Here is a 22,259-nt window from a genome sequence, read left to right on the forward strand (position 1 = left end):
TATCTGTGGTAAATCATTCTCTGATAATGGTGCTCTAACTAAACACAGACGTATTCATACAGGAGAGAAACCGTACCATTGTGATATCTGTGGTAAAGCATTCATTGAAAGTGGTAAATTAACTGCCCACAAGCGTATTCATACAGGAGAGAAGCCATGTCATTGTGATGTATGTGGTAAATCATTTTCTGACAGTAGCCATTTAACTGCACACGTACGTGTTCATACTGGGGAGAAGCCATATAACTGCGATATCTGTGGTAAATCATTCTCTCGAAATAATGACTTAACTATACACAAACGTATTCATTCAGGAGAGAGACCATATCACTGTGATATCTGTGGTAAATCATTCTCTCAAAGTTATAGTGTAACTTCACACAAACGTACTCATACAGGAGAAAAACCATATCAGTGTGATATCTGCAGTAAATCATTCTTTGAAAGTAGTTTATTAACTGCACACAAGCGTATTCATACAGGAGAGAAGCCATATCATTGTGATATCTGTGGAAAATCTTTCATCCGCAGTAATGACATAACTAAACACAGACGTATTCATACAGGAGAGAAGCCATATCACTGTGATATCTGTGGTAAATCTTTCATTGAAAGTGGTATATTAACTGCACACAAACGTATCCATACAGGAGAGAAGCCATATAACTGTGATATCTGTGGAAAATCTTTCACTTACAGTAGTGACATTACTAGACACAGACGTATTCATACAGGAATGAAACCATATCAGTGTGATATCTGTGGTCAGTCATTCATTTCAAGTGGTAAATTAACTGCACACAAGCGTATTCATACAGGAGAGAAACCATATCATTGTGATATCTGTGGTAAATCTTTCATCCGCAATAATGACATGACTAAACACAAACGTATTCATACAGGTGAGAAGTCATATCAGTGTGATATCTGTGGTAAATCATTCATTGAAAGTAGTAACTTAAATGTACACAAGCGTATTCATACGGGAGAGAAGCCATATAACTGCGATATCTGTGGTAAATCTTTCTTTCGCAGGAATGACTTAAGAAGACACACACGTATTCACACAGGCATGAAACCATATCAGTGTGATATCTGCGATAAATCATTCACTGAAAGTAGTAAATTAACTGCACACAAGCGTATTCATACAGGAGAGAAGCCATACCATTGTGATATCTGTGGTAAATCATTCACTAAAAGCAGTAACTTAACTGCACACATAGGTATTCATACAAGAGAGAAGTGATAATTGTGGTTAATCCTTCCCTCATAACAGTTCCTTAACTGCACATAAACGTACTCATACAGGAGAGAAACTTTATCATTGTGATATACGTGGTAAATCATTCTCTCAAAGTTATAGTGTAACTTGACATAAACGTACTAATACAGGAGAGAAACCATATTATTGTGATGTCTGAAAGTATTAATTTAACAAGACATGTACGTCTTCGTAGAGAAGAGAAAGGAAAAGACTAATTTCTAATTGTTTCTTCTGTTGACTTCTTTTTCTTAATATTTCTGTTTTTCATGTAATGGTAATTACAATTCTGAAAATAAAGAATTTCCCAAAATTGTAGTTTTTTTATTTTGTCAGTCATACCTTTTCACACAAGCCTCACTTCCATGCTCTTTTCATTTCCCATGATGTAGGGCCCCCTATACTGAAACTTCTCCTCCTTCAACCCTACACATTGTTCTTTGTTGAATACCAGTTCCACAATTTACTATGATGAAAATTTTGAAAAATTTTAGAGGTTTTTTGTGAAAATTTGGACAAACTTCTCAAAGGAATTGGAGGAAAATTTTCAAAACGTTTCCTAAGGAATTTGATGAAAATTTTGAGAAACTCTTCTAAGGAATTTAGTGAAAATTTTGAAAAAAGTTTCATGAAACAAAATTTATCAAACTCTTCTGAAAATTTTTTCAGAATTTTCATGGAACACTTTGGAAAGTTTTGAAGATTTTCATCAAATTCCTTTGAAAGGTTTTTCAAAATTTTCATCAAATTCCTTTGAAACGTTTTTCAAAATTTTCATCAAATTCCTTTGAAACGTTTTTCAAAATTTTTCGTTAAAATCCTATACAGGTGCAGAAGTTGCAATATAGGCCTAGGTGTTCCGAGGGTTTGCTTAGGAGACTATATAACTATTTATACCCATGGGGGCCAATATAAACTATATAGGCCGAGTATGGGCCTATATAGATTGTATAGGACCCTGTGCCTATATAGCATATAGATACTGGGGTGGGGTGGGCGCTAAAAAGCCTAAAAAGGACCCGTGGGCGTATATATTTTTACTAGTTTTCATCATATTCCTTTGAAAACTTTTTCAGAAATTTCCAGGAAATCAATTAAAAGTATTTTGAAAATTTTCATACGAATCCTATACAAGTGCAGAAGTTGCAATATAGGCGCAGTTTTTTTTATCAGAGGCTATATAGGCTCAGTCATTATAGGCACTGGTGGGCCTATATAGGCTATTGCCTATATCAGGCATCCTGGGCCAATATACACTATACAGTGTATATAGAACTTGCAATATAAGTCCAATTTTTTTTCAGAGTCTATATAGGCTATACAGGCATGCTGGGCTAATATACACTATAAAGTGTATATAGGCCCAGAGGCCTATACAGTGTATATAGACTCAGGGACCTCTATAATATGTACTGGCCCAGTGGTCTTATAGTGTATAGTTGACCAGGTGGCCAGCACTATACAGGCACTTGTCCCTATCTACACTATATATAGGCCCAGGGGGCCTATAGTGCATACAGGCACTGCATACCTATATAAACTATACAGGCCCCTTTCCCTATATACGTCACATAGGCTCAGGGACTATATAGTGTAAATAGACCCAGGGGCCTATATAAAGAATACAGGCACAGGGTGCCTATAGTGTATAGTGGACCTGGTGGCCTAGACTATACAGGCCCTTGTCCTTATATACACTATATATATAATCCCAGGGGCCTAAATAGTGTATATACGCTCAGGGGCCTATATAATGTGTATAGGCCCAGGGTGCCTCCAGAGGCCTATATACATTATATAGACCCAGAGGCCTATATAATGAATCTGTTGCTCAGTTTCATTATCTTCAATTTCCATAACTTCAGGTTTTCACAGTTTGCTCGGGTTTGTAAGGGAAATAACTATATAAGCATTTTTAGAGAGTTATAGCCAAAAAAATGCACTAAAATGGAAAAAAATTATGGTAAATTTTTTTTTAAATCGTAGACTCATCGTAGACGCGCGCTAATACCCAGAAGGGCTCAATATGAACCACGACTATAAGATACACGGTTTTGCTTAAACTGCACCGCAAAATGTGGGAGTAGTTAGGAATCTAAATCGTAGGAGACAGACACACAACCTTACTTTTATATATAAAGATTTTTGAAATATAAACGTTATGTATTCTACACCACTGAAAACATTTCTGCAAAATGTTATTTAAAAATGTGGTCAGTTTCAAAGAGAGTTATGAGGAAACAAAGTCATGGGTGGAGCACTAAACTGTAGTTAGGTCCAAAACAGAATTTGAAAATAAATTAGCACTTTACAAAAGTGACTACAAGGTAAATTAAACTGAATTAATTACTGTCACGTAAAGCAGCACACCATAGAATCCTTGTAGACATTCAGTGACTGTACATTTAGAGTGAATAACATTTAATGAAATTACGAGGGAGCCAGTGATTAGTAAGACTAATTAAACTGACTTGATTACTATATTTTCCTGTTGCTGCTATATTTCCAGTCTTTCTTATTTTATCACTCTGTCTACTTCACAGTGTCAACACCATGTCACCCTTAGTTTGGCTGGGACCCCCGCAGTAGATTGTCTTAAAGGAACTTTAAGTTGCCTTGTGTGTTATTCATCAGTACTTCCTCCACCAAAAAACTGAGGCCATCACCTTCCCTGCAATGAAAACAACCTTGGCCTTCTTCTGAGCACGTGTGAAGGATTTTTCCATTGCATGGATTGTCTCTTTGCTTCTGGCTCATCCTGGGCCTAAAAACGTTCATAGAAACCACCTGGATCTGTCTCAATGTCTGATTTTCTCCTAATGTCACCAGCCCGGTGCATTTTTGATCAGGTATCTGAAGACGTACCTGACAAGGCACATTCTCTAATTACTCACGGATTTGTCAATTTCCCCTCACAGCTGCAATGTTTTTCTAAATTTTGCTGATTGCAGGTCTTCTACTACATTTCTCAATATCAACATTTTTTTTGGCAATCTTGGAAACGTCTGAACCTCTCGTACACTTGTGTGAAGCTCATACACTCCACTCCATATACTTTCTGTTAACCTTATGTAAGCCTCTGAGCAGGTATCACCATGACAACTTTCTCTGTCCTGGTCTATGCGACAATCACACACTATAGAGGTCCCTACATCATGGGAAATGAAAAGAGCATGGAAGTGGGGCTTGTGTGAAAAGGTATGAATGATAAAATAAAAAAACTGGAATTTTTGGAAATTCTTTATTTTCAGAATTGTAATTACCATTACCATTACATGAAAAACAGGAATATTAAGAAAAAGAACAGAAGAAACAATTAGAAATTAGTCTTTTCTTTTCTCTTCTCTATGAAGACGTACATGTCTTGTTAAATTACTGCTTTCAGACATCACAATAATATGGCTTCTCTCTTTGAGAGAATGATTTACCACATATCTCACAATGATATGGTCTCTCTCCTGAATGAAAACGTTTGTGTTTAGTTAAGTACTATTATCAGGGAAGGATTTACCACAGATATCACAATAATATGGCTTCTCTCCTGTATGAGTACATTTATGTGCTGTTAAGGAACTGTTATGAGGGATGGATTAACCACAATTATCACTTCTCTCTTGTATGAATGCCTACGTGTGCAGTTAAGTTACTGCTTTTAGTGAATGATTTACCACAGATATCACACTGATAAGGCTTCTCTCCTGTATGAATACGCTTGTGTGCAGTTAATTTACTACTTTCAGTGAATGATTTATCGCAGATATCACACTGATATGGTTTCATGCCTGTGTGAATACGTGTATGTCTTCTTAAGTCATTCCTGCGAAAGAAAAATTTACCACAGATATCGCAGTTATATGGCTTATCTCCTGTGTGAATACGCTTGTGTGCAGCTAAATTACTGCTTTTAGTGAACGATTTACCACAGATATCACAATGATATGGCTGCTCTCCTGTATGAATACGCTTGTGTGCAGTTAATTTACTACTTTCAGTGAATGATTTATCGCAGATATCACACTGATATGGTTTCATGCCTGTGTGAATACGTGTATGTCTTCTTAAGTCATTCCTGCGAAAGAAAGATTTACCACAGATATCGCAGTTATATGGCTTATCTCCTGTATGAATACGCTTGTGTGCATTTAAGTTACTACTTTCAATGAACGATTTACCACAGATATCACAATGATATGACTTCTCACCTGTATGAATACGTTTGTGTCTAGTCATGTCATTATTGCGGATGAAAGATTTACCACAGATATCACAATGATAGGGTTTCTCTCCTGTATGAATACGCATGTGTGCAGTTAATTTACCACTTGAAATGAATAATTGACCACAGATATCACACTGATATGGTTTCATTCCTGACTGAATACATTTGTGTTTAGTTAAGTCACTATTATCAGAGAATGATTTACCACAGACATCACAGTGATGTGGTTTTTCTTCTGAATGTATTTCTGTAATTTTCTCACTCTTTTCCATTATTATTTTCCTCAAATCACAATATAAATATATTAAATATAAATATTTCCTTGTTTAATTTTAGAAATATTTCCACTTCTGTTGGACTTTCCACTGTTTTCCTTCTCTAGTAAATCTATCCAAGTCTGCTCAGCACACAAACTCATCTCTTCAACACTCCAGTCAGATGTGCAGAACTTTTGTTAATGATATTAGAACAAATACTTCACAGAAATCGGCAACAGATTTATTGAAACACTGTTATTTATCTGCTTTGTACATAATTTTCTTTCAGTTTCACAACATGATAAATATTGAGAATATTCTGTTATACCAATGTCATCTGAAATAATAAAGAAACAACAGTGTAAGATAAAGAAGCTGCTTTCAAAATACAGATTCAACAGTGGAAAATTTACAACATTTCTACAGAGATAAACTTTAGAAATAAGCATTTACCCGAACAACTGAACTTTTTAATGTATTAAAATTTACATCACAGAATCTTGTGTGTAGCTTACATATTTGTAAACAACAGCTACACCTTCACATTGTGTAATATTATTTAGATTAAACTGCAGAATAGCAAATAATAACCATCTTCTCCCTTAACAAATATAATCTGACGTTGTTTAGCTGCAGAGCAGTTGTGGCCCAGTATACATATGGTTAAAGACATTCTATCCATGAACATCCTGTTTTTTTCAATAGCATTGTATATCTAGGATTAGATTTTCAATATCTAAGGCCACAGAGAGCTATGATCACAATTGGTAAAATTACAGATTAATACCCACACGATTTTCACTAATAAAAAAAAAAAAAGATTCCACGCAAAAAATCAGTTCTTTTTTGTGTGAAAATTCCAGACCAATTCCGAACCAAAATATAGGATTTGCAGCATATTAGGAGGTCAGAGTACTTGATTCCACGCAAAAAATCCGAATTTTTTTTGTTTTTTTTCTTAGTGAAAATCATGCGGGTGTTAATCTGTAATTTTACCCCATGAGCAAAGTGATTTCAGGTTCAGTCCCACAGTGCAGTACCTTCAGCCAGTGTCTCATACAATAGCATCAGTGAAATCAAAGCCGTCTGAGTGTATTCGGTAAACTGAAAGAAGACTCATGTTGCATATGTGTGTGTGTGTGTTCTTGGTCTGACATCCTGCGATAGATATAAATAAGCATCAACATGTCATGTGATCCCAGTCTTCCATGGAAACACGTCAGGATATGGTGAAATATTACCTTGCTTGAGGACTAGTGACAAGAAGGGCATCTGCCCATAAAAATTCTACCTCTATGAATTCTGAGCCAAGCAAGCATGGATAAGTGCTTTTACAAATAGCTAGAAATAGCAGCCAAATCTAGTACAAATCATGGACATCTCTCTTCCATAGCTAGAAATAGCAGCCAAATCTCGTACAAATCATGGAGATCTCTCTTCCATAGCTAGAAATAGCAGCCAAATCTAGTACAAATCATGGACATCTCTCTTCCATAGCTAGAAATAGCAGCCAAATCTCGTACAAATCATGGACATCTCTCTTCCATAGCTAGAAATAGCAGCCAAATCTTGCATAAACCATGGACATCTCTCTTCCATAGCTAGAAATAGCAGCCAAATCTTGCATAAATCTTGGACATCTCTCTTCCATAGCTAGAAATAGCAGCCAAATCTCGCACAAATCATGGACATCTCTCTTCCATAGCTAGAAATAGCAGCCAAATCTTGCATAAATCCTGGATATCTCTCTTCCATAGCTAGAAATAGCAGCCAAATCTTGCTTAAATCATGGACATCTCTCTTCCATAGCTAGAAACAGCAGCCAAATCTTGCAAAAATGATGGACATCTCTCTTCCATAGCTAGAAATAGCAGCTAAATCTTGCATAAATCCTGGACATCTGTCTTCCATAGCTAGAAATAGCAGCCAAATCTTGCATAAATCATCGACTTCTCTTCCATAGCTAGAAATAGCAGCCAAATCTTGCATAAATCATGGACATCTCTCTTCCATAGTTAGAAATAGCAGCCAAATCTTGCATAAATCATGGACATCTCTCTTCCATAAAAGACAGAAGAGACACAAAGAATCAAACATGTCAGAAACCGAACGTCTCATATATTTAAGATAAAAGATTGAATATTTTCGTTGTTGAATACTTACGTGAATGCTTGATGTGGACAGCGTTACTATAAACGGTGTTTATGTTGGTTGAGAAATGAATTAAAAGACGAAGAAGAGAAATTCAGGCGAAGGACATTTCTCATCCGATGCCAAGAAACGGAGGTACGAGTATTGCGCATGCGCATTCTTTCATATATAATACTTTGAGGGGATAAGACTTGTTATCTCCCTTTACGCCTTGTGATTGAAAGTATTTCTCTGTATTTATTGCATCTGATTAAATGGTAAATTGGGGATCGATATGGATTTTGGGAAATATCCAAATGTAATTTCTACTTTACTTCTTATTTTAGAGGTGCATCCGAAAAGAAACATTTTGCTACTACAGTTATGAAATTTGGATGAATATTTTGAGGAGGAATTTGACAATGTGAATGGTCAACAAATATGTCGAAAATTTTCCTAATTTGACTAAATAATTAAGTAGCTAGTATTCTTTCGGTATGACTCGAAAGAATTAGAACACTTCAGTTCGGCTGTTTCCGTGAAAGCGTGTGTCTGTGTCTTGCCAACTGTCAGTTGAAAAATGGGAGGAGGAGAAGAGCTTGTACTTGTCGTTATATTTATATTCCGCAAGACATAAAAGCAGAACAGGCACACACAGAGGCAAGAACAAGCAAGCACACACGTACAACCCATTAGCTTTCTTCTCTTCCTTCCCATTTCGTTAGCTGACGTAACACAGACGCGTGCTTTCACGGAAACAGCCGAATTGAAGTGTTTTGATTTTGTCGAGTCATATCGAAAGAATACCACAGCCTGAACTCTGTGTGTACTGCCATGAAATCTTAGTGTATTTCAACATCTTGCATTAAAATTGATATGGTTCCGGGTTCAGTCCCACTGCGTGGCACCTTGGGCAAGTGTCTTCTGCTATAGCCTCGGGCCGACCAAAGCCTTGTGAGTGGATTTGGTAGACGGAAACTGAAAGAAGCCCGTCGTATGTATATATATATATATATATATATATATATATATATATATATGCGTGTGTGTGTTTGTCCCCCTAGCATTGCTTGACAACCGATGCTGGTGTGTTTATGTCCCCGTTACCTAGCGTTTCGGCAAAAGAGACCGATAGAATAAGTACTGGGCTTACAAAAGAATAAGTCCCGGGGTCGATTTGCTTGACTAAAAGGCGGTACTCCAGCATGGCCGCAGTCAAATGACTGAAACAAGTAAAAGAGTAAGAGTAATCTCTGCTTGTATCTTTCAATGTATCCTGCTTTGGTATGTGTTGCACACCTACCCGATTATTACCTCCTTTGTCCTTTACCTGAACTCGTGTGTACTGCCATGAAATCTTACAGTGCATTTCTTAGTGTAATATCCTTCATTAAAATTGATTTAATCTTTATCCGTTTGCTTTGTTTATCCTTTTATTTACATCGTGTACATGCCTCGTTAGTGGAGGCGCAATGGCCCAGTGGTTAGGGCAGCGGACTCGCGGTCATAGGATCGCGGTTTCGATTCCCAGACCGGGCGTTGTGAGTGTTTATTGAGCGAAAACACCTAAAAGCTCCACGTGGCTCCACAGGGGATGGTGGTGATCCCTGCTGTACTCTTTCACCACAACTTTCTCTCGCTCTTACTTCCTGTTTCTGTTGTACCTGTATTTCAATGGGCCGGCCTTGTCACTCTCTGTGTCACGCTGAATATCCCCGAGAACTACGTTAAGGGTGCACGTGTCTGTGGAGTGCTCAGCCACTTACACGTTAATTTCACGAGCAGGCTGTTCCGTTGATTCGGATCAACCGGAACCCTCATCGTCGTAACCGACGGAGTGCTTCCCTAGACATGCCTCGTTATGGGTTAGAGCTATGGTTTAGAATTAGTGTTAGATACCATGCTAAAGCGTAAATGGCCACGTATACTGTATGCTAAAGTGGCTCTGAAAATTAATTGAAACAGACTACTTATCAGAAATTAAGTCATGAAAGGGTGAGCAGCGTCAACACACTTTACTTCACATTTCTATGTTTCTGAAGGTAATAAAATAAAAGGATCTTTTCCTTTTGATGGGCGGAATTTATAGTTAACTAAACAATTTGAAACTTCGTATACTGGTAGAATGTGTCAAAAGAAAACATTATATTCACTTGGCTTTTTTTGAGAAAATTGTAATTTGTAAGTTTAACGTAGTTTAATTCTTCGAATTTTAACCAATGAAGTGCCAGCATTTGAGCTCAAATCATTTGCTGCGTTATCGATATTGATAAACAAACGCACGCCGCATACACACACACACACATATATTCAGATACATACACACGTACACTTGCACACACACACACACACACTCTCTGTCACTCTCTCTCTAACACATGCATATACATTTGCACATGCACATAGTAATTAATATATAAGCATACACACACATACAAACGGAGATATACATACGCACACAAGCATACATACACGTTCGTGAGTTCGCACTGGTGTCGATAGAATCGACTTAATACTTTTGTATCTCATGCTTTGTCCCCTCTGTGTTTTGCCCCTTGCCGCAACAAATTTACACAAAAGGTAAATAAACCAGAAATGGGGTGGGGAGGTCAATGTTTCATCATTTCGGGGGCGATAAATTAAGTACCAGTTACGCACTGGTGTCGAGGATTTTTTCCCCAATTTATATCACAGCCTCCGACAAGCTGGGGCATCCTTTTATGAAAAAATATTTCGCAAATTTTTACAATATGACCCACACTCCACGCGCACCCTCTAGACCGATTTAGGCATATTATTGTTTTGGTCAATATAGTTGTGTACTTGTATCCTCCTATAAAATTTCTTGCGTTGTGCCTTTGTTAGAAATACTTGTTAGTATTATTATATAGTGCAAGCAAGAGAAAAAATGGTTTTCAAAGAACATCTGCTGGCTTTCCCAAACTGTTAATGTGAATGTAGATGATGTCTTTTTTTCAACTTCTGTAAATTAATGTCTGATGAAAAAGTGATTCCGTGTAGAGGTTGCCATTCTGGAGAGAAATGATTGGATAAAATATTTAGTATAAGGTTTGAGCTGTGAGACATACTCTCTCTTTTTTTACTCTTTTACTTGTTTCAGTCATTTGACTGCGGCCATGCTGGAGCACCACCTTTAGTCGAGCAACTCGACCCCGGGACTTATTCTTTTTGTAAGCCCAGTACTTATTCTATTGGTCTCTTTTTGCCGAACCGCTAAGGGACGGGGACGTAAACACACCAGCATCGGTTGTCAAGCAATGCTAGGGGGACAAACACAGACACACAAACACACACACATGCATACATATATACACATATATACGACAGGCTTCTTTCAGTTTCCGTCTACCAAATCCATTCACAAGGCATTGGTTGGCCCGGGGCTATAGCAGAAGACACTTGCCCAAGATGCCACGCAGTGGGATTGAACCCGGAACCATGTGGTTGGTTAGCAAGCTACTTACCACACAGCCACTCCTGTTAAAGATGATGATGATGTGAGCTTAGTTTGATATAGTATTTCTTTTCTTCGCCCTTTTCAAGCCTAGCCAGGCTCATAGGCCCGGTTTCTCTGGCGTATGTGTTCCCCACCAGCTGGACGGGATGCCAGTCCATCGCAGCGTTACTCTAGAAACAGGAAGAGAGAGTGAGAGAAAGTTGTGGCGAAAGAGTACAACAGGAGTTGCCACCACCCCCTGCCGGAGCCTCGTGGAACTTTTAGGTTTTTTTCGCTCAATAAGCACACACAACGCCCGGTCTGGGAATCGAAACCGCGATCTTCTGACCACAAATCCACTGCCCTAACCTCTGGGCCATTGCACCTCCACAAACAATTACTTTCTGAACAAAAGTTTAAAGAGTAACATAGATAAACAACAATTAGTGGATGTGATTATTAGGCTTTATTAATTACTAGCAGTATCGCCCGGCGCTGCTCGGGCTTGTAAGGGAAATAACTATATAAGCATTTTTAGAGAGTTACTTCCCTTATAGATGCCAATTCGGGCTTTCTTAGCCATTTCTGTTTTGGTGTCTTCAAGCCATGAAGTTGTTGTTCTAAAAGAACGCTGGTCTCCTTGACAACGCTTTACGACGTTGATTTCCTTACACTCCCTTCCCCCACAGCTTCACGAGGGAGGGAAGAAGGGGGAGAAGCAAACAGGTGCAGGTGTGACCATGGACGCCAACTCCGCCGCCATCGACACACGAAAAATTATGCATTAAAATGGAATAAAAAAGGATGTTAAATTATTTTTAAAATCGTAGACTCATCGTAGACGCGCGCTAATACCCAGAAGGGCTCGATATGAATCACGACTATAAGATACCCGAATTTGGTTAAACTGCACCGCAAAATGTGGGAGTAGTTAGGAATCTAAATCGAAGGGGACAGACACTCACACAACTACAGTTTTATATATATAGATGACTCCTCCCAAATATAAAAATATTGATTTCAAGAAAGTTTCATATCAAATCACAGAACGTCTTAGCTCCTTATCATGTCCTCTGTAAGTCTCAACATCAGAAGAGATCATTTCTCACCACTTTGTCTCACATCTTCCTGTATCAACCTCGTCCACAGCTTCCTTTCACAATGCAAGATAGGCACTTTTTTTATGCAGCATTCCTCATCCATATGCATTGCATGACCATGCCAGCACAGTCTTCACTTGTACACTACATCTGATGCCAGGAGGCGCAATGGCCCAGTGCTTAGGGCAGCGGACTCGCGGTTTCGATTCCCAGACCGGGCGTTGTGAGTGTTTATTGAGCGAAAACACCTAAAAGCTGCACGAGGCTCCGGCAGGGGATGGTGGTGATCCCTGCTGCACTCTTTCACCACAACTTTCTCTCACTCTTACTTCCTGTTTCTGTTGTACCTGTATTTCAAGGGGCCGGCCTTGTCACTCTCTGTGTCATGCTGAATATCCCCGAGAACTACGTGTCTGTGGAGTGCTTAGCCACTTACACGTTAATTTCACGAGCAGGCTGTTCCATTGATCGGATCAACCGGAACCCTCGTCGTTGTAACCGATGGAGTGCTTCCATCCACATCTGATGCCTTCCATACTCCTTGAAGAGATCAGTGATTTTTCTGTTTTCCTACATACTAGTAATTGCTAGAGTTAATTCCTAACTTAACTCTAAGGCCCCTTGTTTCCAGATGTGGCATCCACACCTGACATTTATTCTCTAATTCTAGTAAAGATTCCGCTATAGGAACAAAGTTATCTTCATAGTGGAGCAAGTTTTTCCATTGTGGTTTCTTCCATTTTGTACAGGTCATTGTTTATGTATATATTTGACAACTTTACTGCATCCGTGTTTGAAAAAGCCATGACTTGTGCTACCATTAACATATTTGAGAAGCATTTAAAGGCTAATAAAAAAAAAAAAAATTTATAGTAAATTGGGGAAGTGGTATTCAACAAAGAACAATGTGTAGGGTTGAAGGAGGAGAAGTTTCAGTATAGGGGTCCCTACATCATGGGAAATGAAAAGAGCATGGAAGTGAGGCTTGTGTGAAAAGGTTTGAAAGACAAAATAAAAAAACTGGAATTTTGGGAAATTCTTTATTTTCAGAATTGTAATTTCCATTACATGAAAAACAGAAATATTAAGAAAAAGAAGTCAACAGAAGAAACAATTAGAAATTAGTCTTTTCCTTTCTCTTCTCTCTGAATACATGTGTGTGCAGTTAAATTACTACATTTAGTGAATGATTTACCACAGACATTACAATAATATGGCTTCTCTCCTGTATGAGTACGTTTGTGTGAAGTTACGCTATAACTTTGAGAGAATGATTTACCACAGATATCACAGTGATATGGTCTTTCTCCTGAATGAAGACGTCTGTGTTTAGTTAAGTCATTATTTTGAGAGAATGATTTACCACAGATATCACAGTGATACGGTCTTTCGCCTGTATGAATACGTACATGTGCAGTTAAATGACTACTGTCAGAGAATGATTTACCACAGACATCACAGTGATACGGCTTCTCTCCTGAATGAAGACGTCTGTGTTTAGTTAAGTCACTATTTTGAGAGAATGATTTACCACAGATATCACAATGAAATGGCTTCTCTCCTGTATGAATACGTACATGTGCAGATAAAGCACTTTTTCGAGGGAATCGTTTACTACAAATATCACAATGATATGGTTTCTCTCCTGAATGAAGACGTTTGTGTGCAGATACCTCACTACTGTTAGAAAATGATTTACCACAGATATCACAATGATATGGCTTTTCTCCTGTATGAGTACGTATGTGTGCAATTAATTTACCATTTTGAATGAATGATTTACCACAGATATCACAATGATATGGCTTCTCTCCTGTATGAGTACGTTTGTGTGCAATTAATCTACCACTTTGAACAAATGATTTACCACAGATATCACAATGATACGGTTTTTCTCCTGTATGAGTACGTTTGTGTGACGTTAAGGTATTACTTTGTGAGAATGATTTACCACAGATATCGCAGTCATATGGCTTCTCTCCTGTATGAGTACGTTTGTGGGAAGTCAAAGTATTACTCTGCGAGAATAATTTACCACAAATATCGCAATGATATGGCTTCTCTCCGGAATGAAAACGTTTGTGTGCAATCAATTTACCACTTTGAGTGAATGATTTACCACAGATGTCACAGTGATATGGCTTCTCTCCAGTATGCGTACGTTTATGTGAAGTCAAAGTACTACACTGAGAAAACGATTTACCACAGATATCACACTGATATGGTTTCTCTCCTGTATGAATGTATTTGTGTGTAGTTAGGTTACATTTTTGAGAGAACGACTTTCTACAGACATCACAGTCATATGACATCTTTCTCATATCTTTCATCATGGCTTCATGGGAAACCAATTCTTTAAGTGTCTCACTCTTTTCTATTATTTTTCTTCCCAAATCACAAGGTATATATATTCTTCTTGCTTTTGTTATCTTTTATCTGTACAAATACTTCCACTCCCGTATTTCTACCCACTGTCACCTTACTATAGCAACACTTATGTAGACATTCCCATCAGTGATGATCAGAAATTTTGCTAATAATCTCAGCTTTTTTGAACAAATATTTCTCAGGGTATCTACTAGTCTTATATATCTGCTCTGTATAAAATTTTTCCTTCAGTCTTAAAAAGATGATAAATGTTGAGAACATATCTTCTGTTTTGCTGATGTCATCTGATATTCTGAAATAATAAAGAAACAAGAGTCTAAGATATAGAGGCTACTTTGAAAATACAGATTCAACAGAGGAAAATGAGGATTAGATTTTCAAGCAAGCAAGATTTAGTTAAACACACCAAGTGAACTGCTTAAAATTGGTCTCCATTTATCTGCAAGACCCTGTATATATATATATATATATATATATATATATATATATATATATATATATATCATCATCATCGTTTAACGTCCGTTTTCCGCTCTAGCACGGGTTGGACGGTTCGACCGGGGTCTGGGGAGCCAGGGGCTGCTCCAGGCTCCAGTCTGATCTGGCAGTGTTTCTACAGCTGGATGCCCTCCCTAACGCCAACCACTCCGCGAGTGTAGTGGGTGCTTTTCACGTGCCACCTGCACAGGTGCCAGAGGGGTCTGGCATCGGCCACGATCGGTTGGTGCTTTTATATATATATATATATATATATATATATATGTATATATATGTATATATATATATATATATATATATATATATGTATATATATATATGTATATATATATTTATATATATGATGATGTGATGATGATGGCCGTCCACTCGTGACCGAAGAAGACCATTGCCGACCTTCAGGAACATTGTGCTCTCTAGGACTAACTTATGTTTTGCATTTGCGGCTCCGTTGGTGGCTAATGAGCCCTGCTCTTCACAAGCATACACGACTGCAAACATTGCAGACCAAGCTTTCCCCATTCACTATACAAGCCGTGCGCTTTCGCACAGCTCACTTAAGTTCTTCATGCTGGATGGATGGAAGCACTCCGTTGGTTACTACGACGAGGGTTCCGGTTGATCCGAATCAACAGAACAGCCTGCTCGTGAAATTAACGTGTAAGTGGCTGAGCACTCCACAGACACGTGTACCCTTAACGCAGTTCTCGGGGATATTCAGCGTGACACAGAGAGTGACAAGGCCGGCCCTTTGAAATACAGGTACAACAGAAACAGGAAGTAAGAGTGAGAGAAAGTTGTGGTGAAAGAGTACAGCAGGGATCACCACCATCCCCTGCCGGAGCCTCGTGGAGCTTTTAGGTGTTTTCGCTCAATAAACACTCACAACGCTCGGTCTGGGAATCGAAACCGCGATCCTATGACCGCGAGTCCGCTGCCCTAACCACTGGGCCATTGCGTCTCCACTCATGCTGGATACGTGCTCTCTCAAAAGTGTCGATCCCCTCCTTAACCTGCTTCCTCCATCTGTGGCGATGTCTACATAAGTGTTGCATATATACATATGTTGGTGTAGGTGTGGTTGCTTCCCAACCACATGGTTCCAGGTCCAGTCCTACTGCATAGCACCTTGGGCAGGTGTCTTCTACTATAGCCTTGAGCCGAAGAGACACAAAGAATGAACATGTCAGAAACCGAACGTCTCATATATTTAAGATAAAAGATTGAATATTTTCGTTGTTGAATACTTACGTGAATGCTTGATATGGACAGCGTTACTATAAACGGTGTTTATGTTGGTTGAGAAATGAATTAAAAGACGAAGAAGAGAAATTCAGGCGAAGGACATTTCTCATCCGATGCCAAGAAACGGAGGTACGAGTATTGCGCATGCGCATTCTTTCATATATAATACTTTCAGAGGATGAAGACTTGTTCAATCCGAAAAGATCCGCTGCCGTGGGTCTTGTAAAAACAGACGCATGCGCACTAGATATATTTCCGTTTCCCTGTTGACATTACTTTAATTGCTGGTGGGATGAATTACCTCTCATTAACTTTTAATACGTTTCTCAGCTACCACAAGCGCACTTATAAGAACGTTATCCTTTACGAAACTTTTCCGTGAGTATTAAACAATGAAAATATTACATCTTTTATCTTAAATATTGTAGACGTTCGGTTTCTGACGTGGCGATTCTCTGTCTCGCTTCTCTTTTATGGACGAGACGTGTTTATGATGTGTGCAAGACTTAGCTGCTATTTCTAGCTATAGAAGAGAGATGTCTATGATTTGGCTGCTATTTCTAGCTATAGAAGAGAGATGTCTATGATTTGTGCGAGATTTGGTGGCGCTTTTTCGTTTAAGCGTGGCAGCTTAAATATGATTTACTTTCGTTTTTACCTTAAATATTGTTTTGTTTCGTTTCGTTTAAGCGTGACCGCTTAAATATGATTTACTTTCGTTTTTACCTTAAATATTGTTTTGTTTCGTTTCGTTTAAGCGTGACCGCTTAAATATGATTTACTTTCGTTTTTACCTTAAATATTGTTTTGTTTCGTTTCGTTTAAGCGTGACCGCTTAAATATGATTTACTTTCGTTTTTACCTTAAATATTGTTTTGTTTCGTTTCGCTTAAGCGTGACCGCTTAAATATGATTTACTTTCGTTTTTACCTTAAATGTGATTTAGTTTCATTATGTTTATATTCAGTGTTAACATTTACAATTTCAATCTGAATTTCCCCTCAGTGAGTAGCATAAATTGTTCGGATTTGATTACTAATTTAATGGACAATGAGAAAGCAATTGATTGGTGCAGACGACATGGGCTCTTGCATAAGGAACGTATCTGCCCTTTATGTGGCTTAGAAATATATTTGGCGAAAGATAAAAAAAATTAGCGAAGGTATTATTTGGTAATGTAGAAGGCCGTGTAGGAAGAGATTGCCAATTAGATCAGGCACTAAGATTGTCATTAAGGACAATTGTTTCGTTAATGTATTGGTGGTCATATGAGGTGAGTAGTACAAAATATTTAATTCGTGAATTGGGTTTAGCCTCCTAGGCTAATATCTAAAATCACTGGACCAACAGTGTGAAATTAATGATAGATAGCAATTGATTTGGTTTAAGTTGTGGAATATCTATGTGAACAATGACCTCTGGTATAAAGAGAAGGTAGCACACAGAACCAGCACACTGGACTCCGTAAATGTCTACAAAAATGCTAAAATAAGCTATGTTGTTTAACTTTCACCCACTCTATATATTTCTCTCACTCTTTATTTATGTATTGGCTTCCGTGCCGGTGGCACATAAAATACACCAATCCGACCGTGGCCGTTGCCAGCCTCGCCTGGCACCTGTGCAGGTGGCACGTAAAAAGCACCCACTACACTCACGGAGTGGTTGGCGTTAGGAAGGGCATCCAGCTGTAGAAACATTGCCAGATAAGACTGGAGCCTGGTGCAGCCTTCTGGCTTCCCAGATCCCCGGTTGAACAGTCCAACCCATGCTAGCATGGAGAACGGACGTTAAATGATGATGATGATGATGATGATGATCTCTCATGCTGAGTTTGTGTATGATATGTATATATGTGTTGAATCTGTAATTTTTAAGTAGCTTCTGCATCTTACACTGTTGTTTCTTTATTGTTTCAGGACATATCAAATGACATTGGGGTAACTGAAGATATTTCAAAATATTTATCGTGTTTTGAAGACAAAGAAAATGCTATTGAAAGCAGATGTATAATACCAATTCTGTAAACTTATGATAGCATTCCAGTGCAATATATGCTCTAGGACCTGTGATTATTGCCAAAATTTCGATGCGTTTCTGACTGGATCGTCTACAAAATGAATTTGTGTGCAAATTAAACTTGAATAAATTGAGAAAAAAGTTCTGAGACAAAGGTAACACTGGACAGAAATACAGTGATTGAAATATTGGCAAGGCATAAACTGTAAGAAAATATATATATAGTGAGAGAGAGAGATTTGAAAAGAAAAATTATGGAAGAAAGTGAGAAACTTGAGGAATCGATTTTACCTGAAGACATAATAAAAGAAACAAGTAATTTGTCCTATGGTTGTGATATCTGTGAAAAGACATTCTCTCTAAAAGATAACTTGACTAAACACCAACATATTCATACAAGGGGAGAGAAGCCATATCGTTGCGATGTCTGTGGTAAATCTTTCTCTGGAAGTACTGCCCTAACAATACACATACGTATTCATACAGGAGAGAAGCCATATCGCTGTAATGTCTGTGACAAATCATTTTCTCAAAATATTGACTTAAATAAGCACATTCGTATTCATACTGGGGAGAAGCCATATCATTGTGATATCTGTGGTAAATCATTCTCTCAAAGTGCTGTCTTAATTACACACAAACGTGTTCATACGGGAGAGAAGCCATATCACTGTGATATCTGTGGTAAATCATTCTCTCGAAGTTATCACTTGACTTCTCACAAACGCATTCATTCAGGAGAGAAGCCATATCACTGTGATATCTGTAGTAAATCATTCTCCGAAAGTAGTGTTTTAACTAAACACAAACGCATTCATTCTGTAAAAAAGCCATATCACTGTGATATCTGTGGTAAATCATTCTCTGTAAGTAGTTACTTAAGTAAACACATGCATATTCATACAGGAGAGAAGCCATTTCACTGTGATATCTGTGGTAAATCATTCTCTGCAAACAGTGATTTAACTAGGCACAAAGTTATTCATACAGGAGAGAAGCCATTTCAATGTGATGTCTGTGGTAAATCATTCTCACAAAGTTATAACTTAACTTCTCACAAACATATTCATACAGGTGACAAACCACATCATTGTGATATCTGTGGTAAATCATTCTCTGCAAGTAGTAACTTAATTTCTCACAAACGTATCCATACAGGTGAAAAGCCATATGCCTGTGATATCTGTAGTAAATCATTCTCTGTAAGTAGTGCCTTAACTTTACACAAACGCATTCATACAGGAGAGAAGCCATATCATTGTGATATCTGTGGTAAATCTTTCTCCGAAAATCGTAAGTTAAATAAACATATATCTACTCATGTATAAGGTTAACCATGTGCCTTTTAGCCATGCCAGTAACAAATCCACTCAATGTGTCTCCCATTTTTTAGCTTGTTTGACATTTACTGATGCCAACCCCTTTGCTTACTTTTTACAGTCTGCCAGGATATGGTTTACTCTCAAAATTTCTTTTGCAGAAAGTAAGAATAAAGACATCTATAACTGCTAGTGTTTTTAGATGAGAAAGGAGTTTGATAACAGCCTCCCAACACTATATTTTATAGGGGGCAGCGGACTCGCGGTCATAGGATCGCGGTTTCGATTACCAGACCGGGCGTTGTGAGTGTTTATTGAGTGAAAACACCTAAAGCTCCACGAGGCTCCGGCAGGGGATGGTGGTGATCCCTGCTGTACTCTTTCACCACAACTTTCTCTCACTCTTACTTCCTGTTTCTGTTGTACCTGTATTTGAAAGGGCCGGCCTTGTCACTCTCTGTGTCACGCTGAATATCCCCGAGAACTACGTTAAGGGTATACGTGTCTGTGGAGTGCTCAGCCACTTACACGTTAATTTCACGAGCAGGCTGTTCCGTTGATTCGGATCAACCGGAACCCTCGTCGTCGTAACCGACGGAGTGCTTCCATTCCATATTTTATATCACTACAACTATATCTCCATTGATGAGATAACACACCAATGTAGTATTTTTAATAAAAGTAATTTCTTCTTGACTTTGAATTTGTTGTTTTGAAACCTATCTGTAACCTTCTCAATATCAAAGAAGATAATATTTTCAGGTATCATAAGCATCAATTACTTCAGAAAAAGAAGTGAAATATAGACAAGCGACAACTAGTGAATATGCTTACAGGCTTTATTCATCATGACTCCTCATAAAACAATTTTTTTCAGAACATTGATATATCTTTATATATAAAAGTAAGGTTGTGTGTCTGTCTCCTACGATTTAGATTCCTAACTACTCCCACATTTTGCGGTGCAGTTTAACCAAAACCGGGTATCTTATAGTTGTGATTCATATTGAGCCCTTCTGGGTATTAGTGCGCGTCTACGATGAGTCTATGATTTAAAAAAAAATTTACCATCATTTTTTCCATTTTAATGCATTTTTTCGCTATTATATAAGGGAAGTAACTCTCTAAAAATGTCTACGATGAGTCAACAATTTAAAAAAAAATTTACCATCATTTTTTTCCATTTTTAATGCATTTTTTTGCTATTTTTTTGGCTATAACTCTCTAAAAATGCTTATATAGTTATTTCCCTTACAAACCCGAACAACGCCGGGCAATACTGCTAGTATATAATATATATATATATATATATATATATATATACAAAATAAGAAAATGGAGGAATAGATTTCTTTCAATCATCAACTACTAGATAATACCAATTCATATAATTTATTAACTAATTATATGAACTGGTATTATCTAGTAGTTGATGATTGAAAGAAATCTATTCCTCCATTTTCTTATTTTGTATTATGAATTTGAGGTAAAACATTTTACCTTCGCCCATATAATACAATAAATGAATTAATTGCATTGCAATTCTTAGCATTTATGTATTAGCCTTTCTGGGTACTTCACTAGCAGTATATTGGATAAATGATATCCCATAGTGGGTTACACTCATAACCTCTATCTCACTTTGTAATTTTATATATATATATTCCTTATGAGCATTTGGAAATGAGAAAAGATTTGTTTAATTTGTCGTTGGAGGTAAGTTGTTGCAAACTGAAGCGATAATATCACTGTGCAGTTATTGTATTAGCAATAAATACAGAAATTATAAAAGGAAGTATTACCTTGCTTCTATGATAGGAAACATCGTTGTTGTCATTTAACATCTGCTTTCCATGCTGGCATGGGTTGGACAGTTTGACAATACAATACAAAAGCAGCAAAGGTGAATGCATAGGTTATGTGAGCTGAGTGAAAATAGTGTGACACATAATTAGAGATAGGGAATGACTTGGACACAGAGAATATCAGTTTAGCTAAGGAAAAGAATTAGGAATTTGTCTGATCTGCAACTAACTCCAAGGCACTTTGATACCAGATGTCAATGGCTTTCTCCATGTTGACAGAAGCCAAATACAAAGGTTTCTCTGTTGCTAAATTCTTCTCCAGAAGTTGCCTTACTAGGAAGATAGCATCAGTAGTGCTTGTTCCAGGCACAAAACCAAACTGCATCATATCTAGGCCAACTCTCTTCCTAATTCCATAAAAACATCTACCATCTATTCCCTGGACCATGGAAAATGGTTTTATTTTTCATTCCCTTTGAGATTTTATCCCTAATTAAAGGTTTGGCATTTAGCTGTTCCTTCTAGCATGATGGATACCTCTTAATGTGTATTTTGTAT

At 37.7% G+C, this 22,259-nt stretch overlaps 5 protein-coding genes across 6 annotated transcripts in view; 2 read left to right on the forward strand and 3 right to left on the reverse strand.

The window, feature by feature from the left end:
• Positions 1 to 1,579, forward strand: part of LOC115226391 (zinc finger protein 271-like) — a 44,686-nt gene extending 43,107 nt beyond the window's left edge. Inside the window, exon 6 of the mRNA XM_036515235.1 lies at positions 465 to 1,579. Coding sequence (XP_036371128.1) covers positions 465 to 1,249 — 785 coding nt within the window. The 3' untranslated portion in view covers positions 1,250 to 1,579. The remainder of the gene's footprint in view (positions 1 to 464) is intronic.
• The window catches only part of LOC118768553 (zinc finger protein 239-like), a 225,563-nt gene extending 219,065 nt beyond the window's left edge, over positions 1 to 6,498 (reverse strand). The window contains exon 1 of the mRNA XM_036515321.1: positions 6,194 to 6,498. The gene's annotated coding sequence lies outside the window, so the exon portion shown is untranslated. The remainder of the gene's footprint in view (positions 1 to 6,193) is intronic.
• LOC115226337 (zinc finger protein 271-like) overlaps positions 1 to 22,259 on the reverse strand; it is a 478,512-nt gene that overhangs the window by 427,616 nt on the left and 28,637 nt on the right. The window lies entirely within an intron of this gene.
• LOC115226522 (gastrula zinc finger protein XlCGF17.1-like) overlaps positions 1 to 22,259 on the forward strand; it is a 371,227-nt gene that overhangs the window by 178,182 nt on the left and 170,786 nt on the right. The window lies entirely within an intron of this gene.
• The window catches only part of LOC115226546 (zinc finger protein 271-like), a 53,749-nt gene continuing 35,976 nt past the window's right edge, over positions 4,487 to 22,259 (reverse strand). The window contains exons 5-6 of one of the 2 annotated variants that reach the window (XM_036515238.1): positions 13,871 to 14,000; positions 4,487 to 5,264 (exon numbers count right to left, since the gene is read on the reverse strand). In XM_036515238.1, the coding sequence (XP_036371131.1) occupies positions 4,868 to 5,264; positions 13,871 to 14,000 (527 nt within the window). In that variant the 3' untranslated portion in view covers positions 4,487 to 4,867. Of the gene's footprint in view, positions 5,265 to 5,647; positions 5,667 to 13,680; positions 13,730 to 13,870; positions 14,001 to 22,259 lie in introns of those variants that run through there. The other variant, XM_036515239.1, reaches the window with a different exon arrangement.

The sequence above is a fragment of the Octopus sinensis genome, linkage group LG30 (assembly GCF_006345805.1).
Source record: "Octopus sinensis linkage group LG30, ASM634580v1, whole genome shotgun sequence".
Classification (NCBI taxonomy): Eukaryota; Metazoa; Mollusca; class Cephalopoda; order Octopoda; family Octopodidae; genus Octopus; species Octopus sinensis.